The sequence below is a fragment of the Protomyctophum bolini genome (genome assembly GCF_963924005.1).
Source record: "Protomyctophum bolini genome assembly, chromosome: 1".
Taxonomy (NCBI): domain Eukaryota; kingdom Metazoa; phylum Chordata; class Actinopteri; order Myctophiformes; family Myctophidae; genus Protomyctophum; species Protomyctophum bolini.
The window spans coordinates 27,002,265-27,022,805 of NC_137862.1; the positions used below are offsets into that span (position 1 = coordinate 27,002,265).

The 20,541-nt window shown below is 44.2% G+C and overlaps 1 protein-coding gene across 3 annotated transcripts in view; it reads right to left on the minus strand.

Moving 5' to 3' along the window:
• cgnl1 (cingulin-like 1) overlaps positions 1-16,072 on the minus strand; it is a 69,341-nt gene extending 53,269 nt beyond the window's left edge. For 2 of the 3 annotated variants that reach the window (XR_013963775.1, XM_080759091.1), the window contains exons 1-6: positions 15,942-16,072; positions 7,804-9,768; positions 7,372-7,466; positions 2,277-2,391; positions 2,029-2,130; positions 257-405 (exon numbers count right to left, since the gene is read on the minus strand). Coding sequence is in view for 2 of the 3 variants with exons in the window: in XM_080759091.1 (XP_080615217.1) it covers positions 257-405; positions 2,029-2,130; positions 2,277-2,391; positions 7,372-7,466; positions 7,804-9,711 (2,369 nt within the window). In the remaining variant the exon portion in view is untranslated. Of the gene's footprint in view, positions 1-256; positions 406-2,028; positions 2,131-2,276; positions 2,392-7,371; positions 7,467-7,803; positions 9,769-11,951; positions 12,054-15,941 lie in introns of those variants that run through there. The other variant, XM_080759092.1, reaches the window with a different exon arrangement.
• Positions 16,073-20,541: the final 4,469 nt, after the last annotated feature.

The window sequence follows — 20,541 nt, forward strand, 5'->3', positions numbered from 1 at the left end:
ATCAAATAATTTCCGTGGTACAAACACAAAAAAAGCCCCTCAAAAAAATCTATAATTCTTAAAAGTATGTTCTTGAAATTGTACAGTCAACTTTCCAGATAAAGTACTGAGCCTCAGAATGAGATATAAAAGCTAAAGCAGGGGGATTACCGCACACACACACACACACACACACACACACACACACACACACACACACACACAGAGCACTGCTCTTTAAGCCATCATTGAGAGCAGGTATGTTCCATTCACTTACTCTTCGAGTGTGGTCTGCAGCTCAGCTTCTGTTTTGGACAGCTTGTCCCTGAGACGAGAGCAGTCCTCCTCACTTCTCCTCAGCTGCTGCTCCAGGTCCTTCACCTCGGTCGTCATCTTCCCCTGGGTCTCCCGGAGACCCTTCTGCTTCTGGAATACACAGTAAACCAGGCCAAGGTCAAGATCGTGAACATTTGTGACCGTTTCTGACCGAGGCTAAGAGATTGTTTTTTTTTGTCTCCACCAGGCCGAAGGCATGCGGAGAGAGTATGTTTTTCATGCCGTCCGTGTGCGAGTGTGTCCGTCCGTCCGTCTGTGAACAGCTAATCTCCGGCACCGTTAACCCGGTCGATGCCAAACTTTGCACACACACTCCCTGGATGCACAAAACTTCCCGAACGGCCTGTTGTAGCGCCACCAGGAGGCTGACTTTTGAAAAACAAATTATTTGATATTACCGCAAATTGTTACACATTATCTCTATAGTCATGTGTTCAAGACAGATCTGCATATTCCATCCTAATTGGCTAACATTGGCTTTCAAACTCTTTCACAAACTTTCCTACTAGGCTGAGGGATATATCCCACCTCACATTGGCCTGTTATAGCGCCACCATCAGGTGGATTTTTGCAAAACACATTTTTTGAACAAAATGCCTCAAATCATCCAATTGCCATGAAAGCAGGGAATCATATAGCTTCAAATTGACATATTGGTTGTTCAGTTTGACCCACCAGTTTTGGAGATATGGCTTATAGAATAATGTCTTGCAGAAAATAGTGAGTTGAGAAAACAGGCTTGAAAAGTTCACTTCTGTGGACTCTAACATTACACCTAGCTACATGTTTAAGCATTAATTTCATATTTAAATGTCATGACTGTCTCTGTAATAAAAAGACACATTTGAACATGATGATTCATTGTCACACAAAACAATTGCGATTATAACGACTGAATGGTGTTTTCTTTTGTCATTGATGGAACACTGGAATATAATATGAATATTTCTGTTTGGCTTTTTACTAGGCTTTGATTGCACAGGGCAAATACATGCAGTGCAGGCGAGTTTATACAGCATTAGTCTTTCTCTCAGCATTCCTGTGAGTTAATCATGTATGTTCCTCCATACTGAGCAATTAGCATCAATGGATTCCATTCCTCTTAGGAAAAGGATGGAAGCAAAGGATATTCTTCTGTAAAAAAAATAAAAAAATTGCTAATCTAAATCATGCCAGATCAGACACTAAAAGAGTGATTTATAATTGGTCACATGGCGGATCTCGCACAACTGACAAAAGCTGATGTACAAGCTCACAACGTATTGCAGCGTGATGTGTTATGAGCTTGTAGATTTTGTGGTGCAGTACACGTAATGTAAGTATAGTGTTCAGGCTTTAGACAGTGTCACATGTACTGTATCAGAGGGGCCGTGCAGTGAAGTGCAGCATCAGGGACGTGCACACATAGACATCAATGGGGGCTTCAGCCACTGCCCTTTTACTCGTTCGTCTGTAAAACAACTGCCCTCTCCAGACCACGAATGCAGCGTTTGTTTACTACATGGTGAAATAAATGCAAATGCCACTCCTTTCCTTCCATGCCATGCCGGAAGGCAGAATTCAGGAGAATTTATCCCCCCCCCCCCCCAGTCTCCTGAACTAGAACACAGAATTGCGTTGAACTAATTTGTTTAGAAATCCATCCAGCGCGACGCGTCCCAAAGTGCCCTCTCTAACACTCTAGATGGTTTGAGGTCATGGGGCTGTTGTTACCGTGGCGTGTTCCTCCAGTTGTTTCCTCATCTGTGCGACCGTCTCCTCCAGCTCAGCTTTCTGCTCCTGCAAGGCTTTGGTCTGGACCGCCATGTCAGGAGACTGAGAGAGGGAAAAACACAGAACATGTTTTGGAACGCATTAGTGATCGATTGATTAAAAAACAATCTAATTAAAGTTAAATATTTCATAAACACAAAACATATTGTGTGTGTGTCCTGTGTCCAACAACAGCACAGTGTCCTCACATGGTTGTCTCCCTGAAGGCTCCCCGTCGCCGTCGTTGCCCGCGACTTCAGCGTCTGGATCTTCTCAAAGACCAGGTTGACCTTTCGTTTGGTGCTGTCGTCGTTATCGCCGCTCCTGCAGGGTCACAGACACGGACAAGCGCACACACACACACACACACACACACACACACACACACAAGACAGGCAAACACACATGTTAACACACACACACACACACACACACAATGCTAATGGAGGGTTACAGAGGGGGCTCAAACGTATGGGGGGGGATCATAAACTAATCCCTATACTAGGTGCTCAGGGGGGGTTGTTTCCCCAAGCCTCTATACGTCAGGACGGGTCAGGATGGATAACGTTTGCTTTGATGTGTCACTTCACAAGTTCACAGTACAGGGCCTCATTACATCCATCTATTAACTATGTTGGGGCACATGTTGGGGGGAAAGAGGGGACTCGAGACAGAGACGTTTCACCATCTGACAGTGTTGATTTCGTCGACTAAAACCAAGACGAAAAATGTTCGTCGACTACCTTTTTTCACTGACGAAAACAAAATGGAAACGAAATGAAAACTAACCCTAACCCTAACCCTATGATGACTATAAAAACTACAATTTCGTCAACAAACTAGACTAAATTTTACACAAGGTTGCATAGCCGATCTACAAGCTCACAACGCGTCGTGCTGTGTATAAACAGTCATTACGACAGCATCGAGGCCAGACAAAATACATTTTAGTCGACTAAATCAACTGCAGACTATACAAACCCATTGTAACTTCAAACCCCATTTTAACCATGATAGATTCATCGAAAACATCCGTCCTTTTTTCTGGTGACTGATATTGTCCTTCTAATACGTGAGGGGCTGTGCTTTTTCATTTACTGTTCTTATTTATTTTTAATAATTAGTTCTCGTAATTATAAAAAATAAATGAAAAAACATGGCCCCTCACGTATTAGAAGGCCAATAACAGCATGGTTAAAATGTTGTTTGAAGTTATATTGGGTTTGTATAAGGGGGAGGGGCAGCTAAAATGGATATCAAATATCTAAATGCTGAATCAAGCAACTTAAAAACTGCCAGGGGTGTTCACATAAGCCTCAGTAGACAATAAAATGACCCAAAGTTTTTTTAAAGTGAAATATCCCTTTAATATACAGCAAGTGGTTGAACAGCAAGTAGACATTGTATATCTGTGACTGCCAGACACCAATCAGAGGTCAAGTAGGGTCACCAATAGTTGATTTCCGGTGTAAACAACAATTGTAGAAAACCAGTCTGACCCTGATGCGCTTACATTTAACCACTTTAAACCCTGCACTTAAGAGTTGAACGGAGCCCCTCAGGGCTCTGTACTCGGCGTGCTCCTTTTCCCCCTCCTCTGCACCACAATGTCTTTGAAGAAAGTAGCCGACCTACAATATCTCAACGGACCGCAAGCTTGTATAGATCTCCTATTTCCACTGAGACCACCGGTTGGTTCCCAATGGGAACCGGTTCAGTTCTTTGTGGTTCTTAGTCCATGAGCCAGAGCTCCAAGATTGGAACGTTAATTATGAATTGAGTGTGCAAATATTATATAAACTATATATAGTATGTTAGATGAAACTTCCCCAGTTACTTACACAAAGACAATGATTTATTGTATTACAAATTTAGTTATCATACATTAATTTACTTATATTGATCCTATAGACAATTTATTATAGGTATAGTTTTGCACACTCAAGTCATACTTAACATTCCAATCTCGGAGCTCAGGCTCATGGACTAATAACCAAAAAGAACTGAACTGGTTACCGGTGGAAAAGGGGTCTGAATGCTCATTGCTCACCCCAGCCAGAATAGACTTCATGTTCAAATGAGATGTTGTTTGGTCTCATATACAGTGGACGGTGCATTCTTTTCTTTTTATTATACAAGAGGGAAAGTGAAGACTTATGGGGCGACACAGCAACCATTGACAGTATATTATTGCAATGAATTCCAATGCTGACACAGAAAGCCAAACCCCTCCTTTTAGCTTCCCCACTTCCAGATGACTTTCATTAAAAACGTCCATATAACCCCCGCCAGCCGGGCCGGGCCTGCGAACCGTTTGTCCGCCATGCCGGAGGGAACGCCGCCCGCGGCTCTGCTTGAGTCGCGCTGCGTTGCTGCTTTCCATCTGTGTTTCCTTTCCTTTTGTCCTGTGACTCCTGACCCCGGGTCACCCGACACACCCAGAGAAATGCTTCTCTTCCTGCCCCTCTCTTCCCCTCTCTGACTAAGCCGTGAGGCTCATTTATGGAATGCAGAAGCAAGCGGGTTGGTTCCCAAAGCCTTTTTTCTGGATCACTAGTAGGGCCCGCCTGGAAAGTCTTGGAGGCGGTTGTGCCGTCCATGGTGGCCCACCTGTCTGGCCCATTAAACCAGTGCGTTTTCAACCAGTTTAATTTCAAGGCCCGTTATTTATTCAGCTTTTGAGCCACGCGGACCACTATTTGTGACCAGATTTGACTGAGAGACTGCCATAGTCAAGTTTGAAGAAAAAAAGGACGAAGAAAGGCGCAACGGTTTTCTCAGTGCTTCAGTGTAAATGAAGTAATGCAGATGTTTAACAATAATCTAACTCTTGAGAGCACCCGTATGGGTCCATTTCACGCTCTCAAGAGATAAAAACTTATAAGGGTCCATTTGGTTTGCAACTCTCCCATCATTTAGCTGGGGACCACCTGGAACCCCCTCCTCAAGGAACACTGGTTGAAAACCACTGCACTAGACTGTCAAATGGTGATGACTGAGTGGGCCTACTGAGCACAATCCAACACAAGCCTGAACTGCAATCGATTTGTGTTCCAAGTTTGAATCAGTGAAAATAACTATCGTAGTATACTTTTTAAGTTTGTAGTTTACGTTTTTTTTATTTTTATATTAATGTTATACTATCAATATCAAATGTGTTCCTTTGCAAATTATTTGGGGGGCCTACTTGCAATATCCTCACGGCCCACAGGTTGGGAATCGCTGGACCATGTTGGAGGTGCGACAAAGAAAGCAGGAAGGCCATCCTTCTGTATGAAATAATGCATGTCGCTGCGGTCTCCATTCATTGAGGTTTATTGTAAATTAACGCCCTACTGGAGCACACTGCAGGGTCACGCGAAAACATCAAAAGTAACAGATCCACAAGCTCGAAACGAACCTCGAAGCGATGCGCTTTGAGCTTGTAGATCTGCTATATTTGAATCCTGAAAAGAAACCATTTTTTGGACTAGTGTATAACTAGTGTATAACTCTCAAGAAGAACGTGCAAAATGAAAGTCATCCGATACGGCCGCCAGTCAAAGCTTTGATACGTCTATTAGTCTTGAGTATGCGGTTTGGAAGCCTCACCTTTCATTATCTAGTTGCTCGACCGGATACACGGCGGTATCCATGGATTTAACAAGAAAAAAACCACATAATGTCATTGCATTTAACTTCAAATTAAATCCAGCTCCTGTATCGTCCATACCGAGTTTCAAGAGTTTAAAGTTCTAGAACAAGGACAAAGCCTTTCCCTCACTCATTTCACTCTAGTGCGATGAAGAGAAAGCCAACGACAGAGAACTTCTGCCAGGAAACAGAATCCAGACGGCTCGCAGCTTGGATGGGAGGGCAAGGCAGAGCACATTCCTTCACTTTTTATCACAAAACAGTCAAGTTCAGATAAAGAACCATTTGAAACACTCTCGCAATATGGTTACTTGGAAAAGAAAATCCATTACATTGCGTGTTAACTTGGTGAAATGTGCGTTCAAGTATTATATCCTATAGGGCCTGAGCAGCTAGTATAGTTTATTCACCATATAATACGGAGTTAGGGCACGCTCACACTGACTGTTTACTGCTACCTGCCAATGCTTTTGGATGTGAGTGTTGTTTTTGCAGAAACCTGAATGTCTAGAAACCACTCCATTCCCAAGTTCAAATGAGCTGCCTGGGCAACTTTCTATAGTTACAACTAAATCAATCTGTAAATATGTTGACCGATAACAAAGTCCCTCAGTATACATTTGAGCGCGAAGATGCAAATTGTGACCTTTCATGGTAATAGGTATGGTATATTTATTTATTACTTGCGCAAGCAGAGCGTGCAAGTACTGCGATCGGCTGGGTATGTATGTGTCGGTGTTGTCCACCGGCCAATAAGGGACCACCATTCTTGATGACGTAACTACGTACGTTTGGTGATTGGCTGGGTATGTACAGTATGTATGCCAAACATACATGCCAAACATAAATGCATGCATGCAAGACGGAAGTTGGCACTTCGACAGAGTGCATCTCTGGTTTGCATTTATTTCTATTACCGTATACTTGTTACTGCGAGAGTATTCACTATAGCAATGTTGGCGTATTCTGGTTAGACGTGAAATGTACAAAATATTATATTTTTATAATATATAATATTATAATATTAAATATTATAATATGTATGAAATGGACCCGACCAGACATCACATGAAGTTCTTAACCCATTATTGTGGATCTGCTATTTTCTAATTTTCTAAATGTTTGAATATATATTCTTTCAGAGCGAACGTTTCTAACTCATAACTTTGCTTCTGCAGATCCCTGGAGGTCCCTGGAACAACATATTTTCAGATGGGGGTCGGCGGCCAATTACATATATTTTTTGGGGTCCTTGACATGAAATATTGAGCACCACTGATATATAGGTGCTATATACAGAAAGGTAGGTTGGTATTTCAGAAAACTTTCATGATTTAGAAGTAATTTCTTCTCAATTTCGATGTCAGGTCTAAATGGGTTAAAATGCCAAGTGACCAGAATGCGGGGAAACGTCTGAGGCTGCTGCTCGGTACTTATTAATTGAACGAGGGAAACATGGCATATGTATGGCATATGCATTTTATGATTTGCATATACTTTTAGTTTTTATGTCCCTGTAAACTTGTACTGTAAACCCATTTGGGAACCATCACACCTGTATATTACCGTATATTAACTGTATATGCCCGCTAAACTTGAGGTTTACGGGCAAAATACCTTTGGGGTAATTGAACAGAAAACGTCTGAGGCTGCAGCTCGGTTGGTACTCACCCGTCTTTGAGGTAATTGAACAGAATGAGTTTAGCCGTCTCCTCATGTGTTTGTTGTGAAAGCTCCTGCTGACCTTTCAGCAGATCAGGTGTCACCTGGAGGGAGAGAACAGGAAATGAGCAGAAGGCCTGGAGGTCACCAACCCAGCGAGGACTGAGACCAATTCTGACGTCAATATAATATACCATTCGGGGGGCGGGAATAATCAGAGGAGAAAGAAAAAGAGGGGGAAATAAAAATGTGAAGAGTCATTTTTTTTCTCTTGGGATTTAGAACAGTTGTTCTTGTACATCTTGCCATTTTTTTGGGAAAATCATTAGTGTTTGAAAATATTTCGATGGCATGGAATAAAGTACTGATTTCGAAGGGATCAGCATAAGGTCGTAACGGGTTCGAAAGACCGATGTTGACTTTGATGTTGACTGTGTTTACCTGAGCGTCTACCTCCGTGCCAGGCTTTGTCCCTGCACTGGAAGAGGGCTTGGCCAGAGACAGGGACGCCGTCTTTGTCACACCCGGGCCCGGGGCGGAGGCACCGCCACCTTCCTGGCTCTCTGCGCTGGCGGGCGGTAGAGTCGAGGAGCGACTCAGTGGCTTCTTGTAGCCCTGGATGGAGCCGACACCTGTAGAGATGGTGCTCTGAGGGGACCCGGGGGCGCTGCGGCTACTGCTTGCGGCACCAGCCGGGGCTCTGGTGGTGGTGGTGGTGGCGCCAGCCTTCCCTTCCACGGTCGACGCCCAGGAGTCCTGGCTGCCGACAGTCTTCTGCATGCGCAGCTGCGAGGGCCGCAGCACGTGCTCCATGCACGTGCCCTGGCGCCGGTTGAACTCGTCCGCGTACGCCCCCTCGTGCAGGCCGAAAGGCAGGGCGCTGTCGACGCTGCGAGATCGCTTCCTGTCCTCGGCGTTGATCCGGCTCCTCCGCCCCCCCGTTCTGCCCCGCCGCTGGTGGCTGCCGCCGTCCTTCCCGCCGCCGTCGAACTTGTCGATGAGCTCGTCCACGCCGGGGATGGAGCCCGTGTCGATGTCTCGGCCCGTGCCGGCGTGGAAGGGGATGTAGCGGCGGTTCTCGTGGCGGTTGATGGTCTCGGCGTAGAGCGTCTCCAGCGAGGCGTCAGCGTCCTGCGAGCATGCCCCCCGGGCGGTGTTTGTGGACGACGACGAGGAGTGGCGGGAGCGAGACGACGATGCCGTCTGCAGCACCGGCCCGCTGGAGTCCGTCCTGCGCAGGGGAAGGACGTCGGGCTCGCGGTGTCGCGTCCGCTCCAGGCTGGAGCCGGCGCTGCTGATGCTGCCGCCGACGGTACTCGGGGATCCGCAGGGGGGCCCGCTGACGCTGCTGCTGCTCCGCTCGCCGGCGCTGGGACTGGAGGCCGGCGGCGTTGCGGAGGGTGGCTCGGACGGGGCCGAGCGCTGCCGGGGCTGCGGTGGGGACGTTATTGGCTGCTGCTGTAGTGGAGGGGCCGGCTTGGACTGAGGCGGACCGCTCTGGTGGGGTTTGGCCTGTGGCTGGGCCACCTGGGCGTGTTGAGGCTTGCTCTGCGGGGGAGCGTGTTGCACCCGGGCCTCGGTCTCGGGGGGAGAAGGCTGGGCTTGAGACGAGGAGGACTGAGGCGGCGGCTCGGCCGGCCGGGCCTGAGGCTTGGAGGGGGCCGCCGTCTCGGGCTGGCTCTTGGGTAGGGGTCGCGTTGTCTTCGTCTGCTGCGGGGCGGGAACTCCACTCTGATCCGAGCTCGGCGACCCGGCGTGGTGGGACACCTCGGCGGAGGCGGGAGAAGAGACTCGCTGGAGGTCGCTATCATCATCCTCGATGTCGGCGGCCGCGGGGAGGGGCCGAGAGGGCAGGCTGTGGTACCCGTCCATGGCCAGAGAGTTGCGCTCCGGATCGTACGGCTGTAAGATCTCCGGGTGCCGCTGGAAGTTCAGAAGCGCAGACGACGATTTCCTCCCGTTGGAATCCGTCGCGACGCCGTTGTGAGGGCCGCCGCCGTAGTGCGTGGTGGTTTTACTCTGAGACCTGTACTCCGTGAAGGGGCTGGTGGAACGGGAGCCCTTGGCTCCTCCTCCGCGGAAATCATACTCGTGGTAGTTATCGATGAACGAGCCCTCCGCGTCAACGTAGCCATTGCTGTTGGGGTCTACGTGGGGCGGAGGAGGAGGAGGGCCCCTGTCCTGGTTGTTCAGAACCACATAGGGGTGTCCGTCGATGCCCTGGACGCGGATGCTGAGGCCGTAGGAGCCGGCCCCGTTGTGAGACCGGGAGGAGGGCCGGGAGGGGTGGGTGTAGCCTCGCTGTAGCGCGCCGTTGTTGGGAATGCCGGTCACTCTGTACGACTCCATTTAGGAAACGCAGAAGGAAAATCAATCCCGCTCTCCCTCAATTAGGTGGCACCACCTCTGCGAAGGGAAAATAAGAAATTGGTTGTTATTAGTGGTGGAAATTAGATCCTGCATCCGGTGGATTCTTTCCGCCAAACAGATGTTTCTAGGTGTGTCGTAATTGTTACATGATTGCAATTATTTGAGATAATCACAATTCCTTTTGCATTATCGTTAAGAACATACATTCCAATTCATCTGTATAGGGTTAGGGTAGAAATGTCATATTAGAATACTTTCCAATTCATCTGTATAGGGTTAGGGTAGAAATGTCATATTAGAATACTTTCCAATTCATCTGTATAGGGTTAGGGTAGAAATGTCATATTTCCATCATCATCATTTCCATTATTGACCACACTCTTGATCAACTGGCGTCTCACCTAATTCACTCATCTAATTTTTTTTATGTTCAACAGAAAATAAAAAGAATTAAACTGAGAGAGGACCATATTAATGTAATGGTATGTTACCGGTATTTGTCATATCTGCCCAACAAAGCTAAAAGACAAACAGAAATGTAATTTCTATTCATGTTCCAATGTTCAACAGCCAAAAAAGACAATTAAACCGTAATCACAATGAAACCGTAATCACAATGAAACCTCAACCAACCACGACCGTCCTAGATAAAGAGAAGGTTAGGCAAGTTATTGAGTGCTTTGTAGGTGGAGATCAGGATTTTGTAGTGAATTATTTGTTTGACGACGGGGAGCCAGTGTAGGTTGAAATTGTTGCTTTATTTAACAATGCTTTATTGTTTTGCAGGGGTGACTGACTCCAACAGGACCATCCTAGAGGTTTCCCAGCCAGAGCCACACACTGCAGCCACAAAGGAGATATTTAAGTATCATCATCATTCAGAACCCTTAATTCTGTTATTCTAACTTAATATTCTTTGGTGTTTTTATATGTGCCCAGGCCTTTGTTTGTTTAGCGAGCGGCTCTCGACAGCCCTCTCTGAACAGAGAGTCAATGAACTACTACCCTCAGTCAGCTAAGGAGGAGGTGCAGGTCGCGGTCTGCGCACCAACGCCATGAGTCAGCATGATGGGACCGCATTGTTTAAAACACTAAGACCTGAGGACACGTCATGTCTGTGTCACCTTATAGCTTTTAACCGCTTTAACCATTATTTTCAAACGTTAGCTGTTGATAAATAGCAGATCTACGAGCTCGTAGCGCTGCACTCGGTGCCACACTACGAGCTTGTAGATCTGCTATTTCAGGGGGGAAATCGTGAAAACATAGTGCAAATCTTTGAAAATATCTTCTTTCACAGGGAATGTTTTTAACTCAACTCTTGGGGAGGGGGGGGGCGGTGTCCCCTGGAACAACATTATTTTCAGATGGGGGGGGGGGGGGGGTCGGTGGCCATATACATATAATGTTTGGGGTCCTTGACATGAAATAGTTTGAGAACCACTGATTTAGATTAGAAACATATCAGAAAACTGATTTAGAAGACATTTAGTAGAAATCTGGTGTCAGGCACAGGTTAGAACATCCCATATGATCAGGTCACGGTGTCTAGAAAGGTAGAGCAAAGCAGGTGAGTAACGGACACGGTGCACCGAGATGACTGTTTACAGTACAGAACAAAGGCTTTGAAATAGTTTAAATGGGGGTGGGGGGTGTTAAAAGAAGAGCTGTCATCTCTGAATCATTTTGGCTGTTGCCATATTTAGAGTTGGTGAATCTGCGGGCGTGTGTGCGTGCGTGCGTGCATGGCGTGGTGTGCGCTCAGCTGATCCTTGTAAATCGCACTGTCATTTGTGGCCCCTATAGTTTATGCAGTGTGCCATGGGAAATGTGTCACTTTTGTCAATTTAACTCTGTTACACCATATTTATTCAATTGGGAGCGAGAAAAACGAATCTACCACTGGGACATTGAGAGTCAGCTGCCTGCTGGCGATACTCCTGTAATGCTGTTACACCTAACTGCATCACAACAGAGCATAGGGAGTCATTCATCGGCATAATTTATATACAATCAAGGTAAACCAGCCACTTTTCTTAAAAGGAGGCCTGTAATAAAGACACACACATCAGCAGCCGCCATGTGTTTCCATGGACAATGGCCTCTTTAACTGGTTCCTGTTTGCCTTGCTGATAATGCTGTGTTACAATACAAGATAAATAGTGATGGGTCTGTAAATGGGGCACAGATAAGACTTAAAACAAAAGCAAAAGGTTCACCTTTAGAATTGTGCAGGCTGAGGCAAACCTCAGGCAATCGTTGAAACGGTCATTTAAAACCACTTTCAATCTGCCGTCTCTATTTCGGGTATGTCATCACCGGTAAACATCTGCAAGCCCAGAATTAGCACAAAAAAAAAAAAACATAGAAAAATATATAGGCCCTTTATACTAGACAAATAGTGATAATAGCCGGATTGCTTTTGGCATAATACTGTATAGGCTGCCAATTAAAAGAATGCATGAACAGAATAAGTCAATCATTTACAAATAATGAGTCCAGGTAAAATAAATTCTGACTAGCCGGGGAGAATAAACAATGATACTCATTGGTAGATGAAAAAAAGAGATCGTTGACGACCACCCCTGATTTTTGTATGCGAGAATATAGACCAAAACAGAATGTATGCTTTGTCATACAATGGGGTTGTGCGCCAAAACAACACATTGTGAGCTTGTAGATCTGCTAGTTTGGACCTGTGACCCGCAGTATGGGCGAATTCGTTATAACTCGTTATATAACGTTAAGGGCCTACACATTATTCCACCTGAACTTCAGAACTCAGAAGGGTACTTCCCACGTCGACTAAAACTAAGATGAAAAATGTCCGTCGACTACCTTTTTTCAATGACGAAAACTAAATGGAAACTAAATTAAAACTATGCTATGATGACTAAAACTAAGACTAAATATACTGACAATTTCAGTCAACAAATGTTAGGATGGGAATAGTGGAAAAGAGAACCAGTAGAAGTCATTTTACACTTGGTTGCATGCTCAAAATAGCCGATCTACAAGCTCACAAAGTAAAACTGTAAAAACAGTCATTACGACGGCATCAAGGTCCGCCAAAACACATTTTAGTCGACTAAATCAACTGTAGATTTAGTCAACTAAAATCGCATAACACTTAGTCGATTAAAACTAAGACTAACACTAAAACATTCCAGGTGAATAAAATATGACCAAAACTAAATGGAAGTTTCATTCCAAAGACTATGACTAAAACTAAAATAGAAATTTGCTGCCAAAAACAACACTGGTGAGAACTACAAAGAATTACAAATTCCCATTTCCCAACTTCAGATATGTCTGTCAGAACTTTGTTTGTCTGTCCAACGTTTTATGGACAGGCCAGCCGAAAAAGGTTTGGGTGTTGTTTGGACTATTTTCTGAAGCATGTTAGTAGGTCAGACTCAGTAGGTTTGGTTCAACAGGTTGGTAGACCAACAGAGGAACAGGTATAACCTTATGACTATGAGATGTACTGCGGTATGCATGCTGGGTTTAATGCCAGAATTGAGCTTTAAAGTCATGCCAGGGCAAAAGGAAAATTCCTCCTCAAACCATGCCTTATGCAGGCTGACTCTCTCTCGCGATGACTCAGAAGAGCCCCCAGTTCATATTCAGTTCATATACTCCGTTACCAACCTACGCAGAGCAGGTGAAAAGTAACTTAACAGACAATTGAAAAGTCCCCTGCTGTCTGTCAAGACAAAACCGTGTTCTCTCTGCAGAACAGAATAAAGCTCAAGGACAACACAATGCGGTCTCTCTCTCACTGGCAGTATCAAATGTACATGTATTTAACACACAAGGACGCAGAGGTGTGTTTTAAGCAACTGTTTTCCTCCCATTGTCTTCTACTATGCGAGGGAGGAAACACTTGTGCCAACCCCGCCTTCTCTGTGTTCTGCTCTCCATTAACTACCATTAGGGCTGCATGCAGCTGCAGCCATCTATCGATTACTTTCTTGGATTACGGTAATCCAATGATCGAGGAGCATATCAATGCATATTATCGTCTCTGTCAGGTGGGAAAAAACTTCTACACATAATCAAAAGCATCAAAAGTAAGCAGATCGACAAGCTTGACAGCTTGTAGATCTGCTTGCCTCTATACTGTACTTCTCATGCTTTTGTGTGCCGGTTGTTTGTAGTATGATCAAGAGGTGAGTTGATTTACAGGACAAAAAGTTAGAATATGGAGAAGATAAGAGGTGTTTCTGCCCCCGACACGACAGCAGCCATATCAAACTAGGAGGCCCTTCTTTGAAATGATCAACAGGTCAGAGAGAATCACTGTTCTTCATGAAGGGGCGGTGGTGGCTCAGGGGTAGAGTGGCCGGATGTTCGAACCCGGGCTACCCCAGAGTTACTGTCGAAGTGTCCTTGAGCAAGACACTGAACCCCTAATTGCTCCTGATGTGCTGGTTGGTGCCTTGCGAATGGGTGAATGAATGTAATGCACAATCTCTGTAAAGCGCCTTGGATAAAGGCACTATATAAATGCACCATTTACCATTTTATTTACCATGAAGAACTAGCATCTCCACAGACTCCCTAAGTGCTCATGATGCAAGCCAGAGCAAAGGTTCAGTGCTGCACAGGTGTCAAGGCCAAGCCTGGGTCTGGGGTATCATTCACTGGCCTCATTCACTGTGCAAAGCACAATAAAAAGTTCAGTGATTCTCAAACTTTATGAGGGACCCCCCAGTTTGATACAATTCTTTATTGCTGCGAGTGCGACCCCAATCTACACTCTAAAAATCCTCAGTGTCTATTAGGGGAGGGATCAGGTTTTTTGGGACCGATACCGATCGATTGTTTTTCTGATACCGATACTGATCTTGTGAAATGTTGCAAATTGTAATATTTCAAAATGTTTATATGTCAAAACCCACATCAAAACTGTTCCTGTGTGTGGGGAGGAACGGGACAATGTTTAGGACCATTGTGGTCCATCTGTAGTGTACACTCTCAGAGTTATGAACCCAAAAGGGTCCATTGATTGGACCCCTGGTGGTCCCCGGATCTGACTTTGAGAAACAGTGGACTTTGAGAAACGAGTGGTTCCCAAACCTTTTCATGTCAAGTACCCCCAAATTGACACTAATTAGCCCGCGGACCCCCATGTGAAAAGCTATGCCTAATGCCAGTGACCCCCATAATAGAATAATTTTACGGCTCTAGCAGAGATTATCAACCCGTTTAATTTGGACCCCCAGTTTGACATGCATTCATCTACAAACCCCCATTTAATGACATTTCTATCTCTGGGACCCCCAATTTATATTGTAAAATCAATGTTAATTTAACTCTGAGAGTGTACAAACAGAACCAAAATGGACCCTAACAGGTCCATTTGGTTCCATTTGTACACTCTCAGAGTTACAGACCCATAAGGGTCCACTTGGTTCCACACTATCATTTACCTGGGGGACCCCCTGGAACTCCCTCAAGGACCCCTGGGGGTCCCCGGACCTCACTTTGGGAACCAGTGCTGTACGTAAACATCTCATCTACACTCATGTGACACCATTAGTCTTTCTTCTGCCAGTCCAAACATACTGCATGGTTTTGTAACTTGTGTTTGTTCAAGTTTAAGCAAGCTTGTGGAGACATCATGAATGCAAAACATACAATGACAATATGACGACAACAACAGCACCACAAAATAAATAATAATAATTTGCTTCATATTAATATATGACGCAAACACTGCATGGTGTTCAAAGCCAGCTAGTAACATACCGGTATGCAATGCTCTGTTTGTGTGTGTGTGTGTGTGTGTGTGTGTGTGTGTGTGTACTCTACAAGGGTAAAATAATAACTACTATATACTAGTCTACAGTAGTGCAGTTTGACGTATCATACAGTATTGTGGCTGCATCATCATCATGCCATTTTCCATCGGCTCTGTCTGTGTATGTAACAGGTGGAATAAAACAATAATAACAATTATTCCTCTATACTAAGCTTTGCGCTTCTTAATTATGAATTATTAAACCATTAACAATTTAGTCGAGAAGTGTAACATTCTCTTGGCGAAAACGAGTCTGTCTGTACACTTCTTTACAGTTTTTCCAGTTTTTAACCCAGTTCAACCCCTCTCTCTCTCTCTCTCTCCCTCTCTCGAGGATTATTGAATGAGTTTAGTTTGACCCCGAAACAAAACACACACAAAATAAAAACTATAGTTTTCTTACCAGGAGCGCCCGCCGTATTGTTGTCGTTGTCTCCAATAAGATACGTAGTTTGTAAAAACATTAAAATTATAGGATTAAATCAACTAGTTTTTTTGTTTTAAACTATTTTTCCTTGTACGTCTTTGCTCTTGTTTTGGGACTTTAGTTCAGTGGTTACAGTTCCAGAGAGACGCCCCGACCGACGCCATACATAGCTCCGCCCCTCGAATAGCATGGGGTGGATAGCAGATCTACAAGCTCACAACGCGTCACTTCGCGACGCGTTGTGAGCTTGTAGATCTGCTATTTTTTGGACGCGGGACACCGTCCTGCGACGGATTATACACGGACTCAAAGGAACCCAAACCCTCCCACATTAGCGCTCATTATAATAATAATAATAATAATAATAATAATAATAATAATAATAATAATAATAATAATAATAATGTAGTGGGTGTAGTTATGTAGCATAATCCAGTTTAGTGCACGTTGTTTCGTGAAGATTATTCAATGTAAACCATGCTTTTTTTCTGTTCTATGAGCCTCATAAATGTATGAGCCTCAAAAATGTAAACCGTTTTTTTTGCCCTGACAATATTTACCATTAACATCCTAGGACTATATAAGGTGAAACATTTCTAAATTTCATCAGTCTTTAAAGTAACATGTGACATATGAAATAGGGGGGTTTTCGTGATTCTGAATCCATTCCAAGCATAGGCAGGCTATAAAGTTTTGCACAAAAAAATTATTGGGCTATAAACGGAAAGACAGAAAAATCACAATACAACAATCTTCACGGAACGTTCACTTAAGTACACAATGGCCCGGGTCTGAGTGACTAGTTGAATTCAGATTAACACTCCAAAATCCAAAAGCACGGCCGCATTTTCTTCTACAGTTGACCCTCACCCGGCCCAGCTGGACCCCCCTCAGCAGGGTGTCTCAACAGACTCAAAGCCCATAGTTTCTCAGCCTGTTATTTGTCAAAAGATTATGTGCGTAAAAAGCGAAAAAGGTGCACGGTGCACCCACACATGCATCCATCCATCTCCATCTCCGTGCATCCAAAATGCAGAGCAGTTTGCGCACTCGATCCGTTCTCTCACTTTTCTCACAACACCTGCTTTTTGTTTGTGTGCAATTATTTAACTTTTTTAATGCATCTGTAGTTTATATAGTTGATCGCAGTACTAGTTGGGGAGAAATGTTGGTAGGCCTATAGGGCCAACAAAATAATCATAAATAATCCTCACGATTCACGATTGATCAAATACACAAAAAGAGGAAACAATAATGCAAGAACAACTGACGTTTGTATTAGTAATTATTGTTTGTTGCTTTGTATGTTTACCTTAAGTTCCAACAGTAAAACTATGTTGTCATGACAGGCAGTAAAGAGTAAAACATGGTTGTATTCGTATAAAAATTCGCCCAGCTCGCCTCAAAAGTAGTTGCAGCCTAAAATGACCCGCACGACATTAACTAAACACACTATATTTGCAATGCCTTTTAAACCCGAGAGCGCCATCTAGTGGATAGTCACGAATCCGGTGTAGTCTACGTTGGCCAGCTGCGTCTGATATTGAGAACTTTATTCGCAAATGTGCAATACTTGAAATGAATGTTGGTACTTGTAGGAGTTGCGAAATGCAGATTCTGCAGATACTGCAGCTGCCAGCTAACTCTGTCACATACCTAAGTAAACTGTTGCTACATGATGTGTTGACTGTGTTCATTGATTGATTGATTTGTTGATTGATTTAAATATTTATGAACAGTTTGCAGAATGGGTAGGCCATTTCACATGAAAGCACAACTCAATACAAAGACTGACTGTGGACGAAACACTGATAAAGCATTACAAAAAAAATGTAAAAACATGCATACAAAACAAAACATGCAGTAGCCTGCAGTAGCCACTTATATACTTTGGTTATTTAAAATTAGCCTATCTAGTTGTGAGCTTGTAGATCTGTTATTTTGTATTTTATTTTATTTATACATTTTGAACTTGAAAACTTTTAGTGGACCTTACTTTGTAACAGAGTATTCCTACGTTTACTTAAGTGAAAAACTGTGAGTACTTCATCGACCACTGAGTGCACCATAATTATAGTAATGACTCTGAGTGAGTGAGAGAGATGAAAACCAACATATTAAAGAAGTGATTTGTTGTGTCAGATCCTGTGTCTATATGTAGGTGTATAGAGGCAAACCTGACCACTGCTAGGGGGCGGGGCAACTGGGTTGAGTCAAGTTTAGACACATGCTTGAGTAATTCAATGTCCAGAGAATTGTATCATGTATTGTCCATCCATCCATCCATCCATCTTCAACCGCTTATCCGTAGTCAGGTCGCGGGGGCCAACCGCTCCAGCTCCAGACTTCCCTCTCCCGGGCAACATTAGCAACTTCCCGGGGATCCCACGGCGTTCCAAAGCCAGTGAGTCGATGTGATTATTATTATTTTTTGGTTCTTGCTTACTGTAAATCACATGGATTAAGAGCGTCTGCTAAATGAATGCCTAAATTGTAATTGATCCCTCCACCTGCGCCTTGGTCTGCCCCGGGGTCTCCTCCCGGTGGGACGTGCCTCGAAGACCTATAGGGAGACGCCCGAGAGGCATCATAACCAGATGCCCGAACCACCTAAGCTGGCACCTTTCCAGGCGAAGGAGCAGCGGCTCTACTCTCTACTGTGTGACTGAACTTCTCACCCTATCTCTAAGGGAGCTGCCAGCCACTCGTCAGAGAAAACTCATTTTGCGCAACCTTATTCTTTCGGTCATGACCCACACTTCATGTAGCCTGGTAGAACCACTCCCCCTGCTGGACAACATTTGCATTCTGCCAGCAGGCAGGAGGAGGGAACTTGTGAACTCAATACTGCCGCAATCTGGCGGAGTCAGGTTACTCTTCATGAGTCATAGACATGAATATGTCAATCCATTTATTGTACATTATGCCTTCTTTCCAGAAACAATACAAGAAACTCAAACAAGAGGCATTGAATGCCGACCTGCATGGCAGCTCGGTTAGAAACCCCTTGGACATACCAGTGGTAGGCATGTAACGCTCAACTCACGATACGATACGTATCACGATATGAGGTTCACGATACGATTCTTCACAATATTTTCAACACAATTATTTTCCAGACAAATGACCGATTAATGATTTATCTTCCCCCCCAAGCTTTTTTCACAATTTTTATTTAACTACATTGCAAAAGTAGCATTACTTTTGATGTAAAATTACTTAATTTCTGTGCAACAACTGTAACTTCTTATAGATGTAGACCTATTTGACAGTGCAGAAACATAATTGCATTCCTTTATGTATTAATGAGCATCAATAACAACCATCACCTGTGTCACAGATACATACAGCTCCCCTCTGCAGGCCTCTACTACTGAAAGTGACTGCATGTCTGTCTCATTTCTCTCCAAAAGCACGTGAATATGATGGAATATGATTACATTACAATACTTTTTATACATAATACATTATCGGATATAATATTATATCCGATAATGTATCGATTTATTGAAAAAATACGATATATCATTACATGCCTACACAGTGGTTCCCAAAGTGGGGTCCGGGGACCCCCAGGGGTCCATGGCATGCAAATATTCTTCACGGTTGGCCTATATACAAAAGCAAATATCTAGGTTTTTTTTTCTTTTTAATTGTCAAAATTCAAAAAGACAAATGTACAAGCGCACAATACATTTCGATGCAACATTTGCAGTGAGCTTGTAGATCAGTTTTTGAATAATCAAAGTATAAATTAGACTTAAATAATAATAATAATAATTGACTGTATACTGTGGCAACCCAGGGGAGAATAGGCACAGATTCAAAATAAAATAAGAGGCTCAGAGTTAGATTCAACATAAACTTAAATTGTCTTTTATTAAAGTGTTAGGGAAAGGGGAAAACGGGGCAAAACGTCAACACAGGGTTCCTCTTGTCAGGGGCTTGGGCTTCTATTCACATGCAGTCCTGTGGGTAGAGCAGAGAGAGAGCTAGTGACTACTTTACTCAGTTGGGTGAGAGTGCTGTAGGCTCTCCCTTGTGGAGTTCAGTCAGCCTAGGAGGGAGGGAGAGAGAACGAGACCAGGTGAGCCACAATACACGCACAGCACATCCAAGTGGGTCCATAGGTTTGAGTTAAGTCTTGTACTCACTTGTGAGATCTCCCTCATACCAGCCTCCTCATGAACAGAGTGATTCCTCACTCCTCCATTAGTTCAAACTGACTCACCACGTCACCAGACAGCTTGGGCGTCGGCTATTTAAAAGCTTCTGGTGATTGCCTTACCGGCTGCAGGTGCGTCCATGTCCAGGCTCCCATTGGCTGCAATACCTGTACAGGGTGATATACTCCCTCTATCACCTCCCCCAGCCTCATTATGTGGGGAATAGGCCTGGCTGTTTCCCCTGGTTTGCCACAATACCTATTTGATCGATAACCGGAACGCTCACCCCAAAACACACTTGCTCCCATTTTCCACCTTTTTCCACTGACGAAAACTAAATGAAAACTAAGCTATGATGACGAAGGACCCTAAAACTAAGACTAAATGTATTGACAATTTCGTCAACAAAT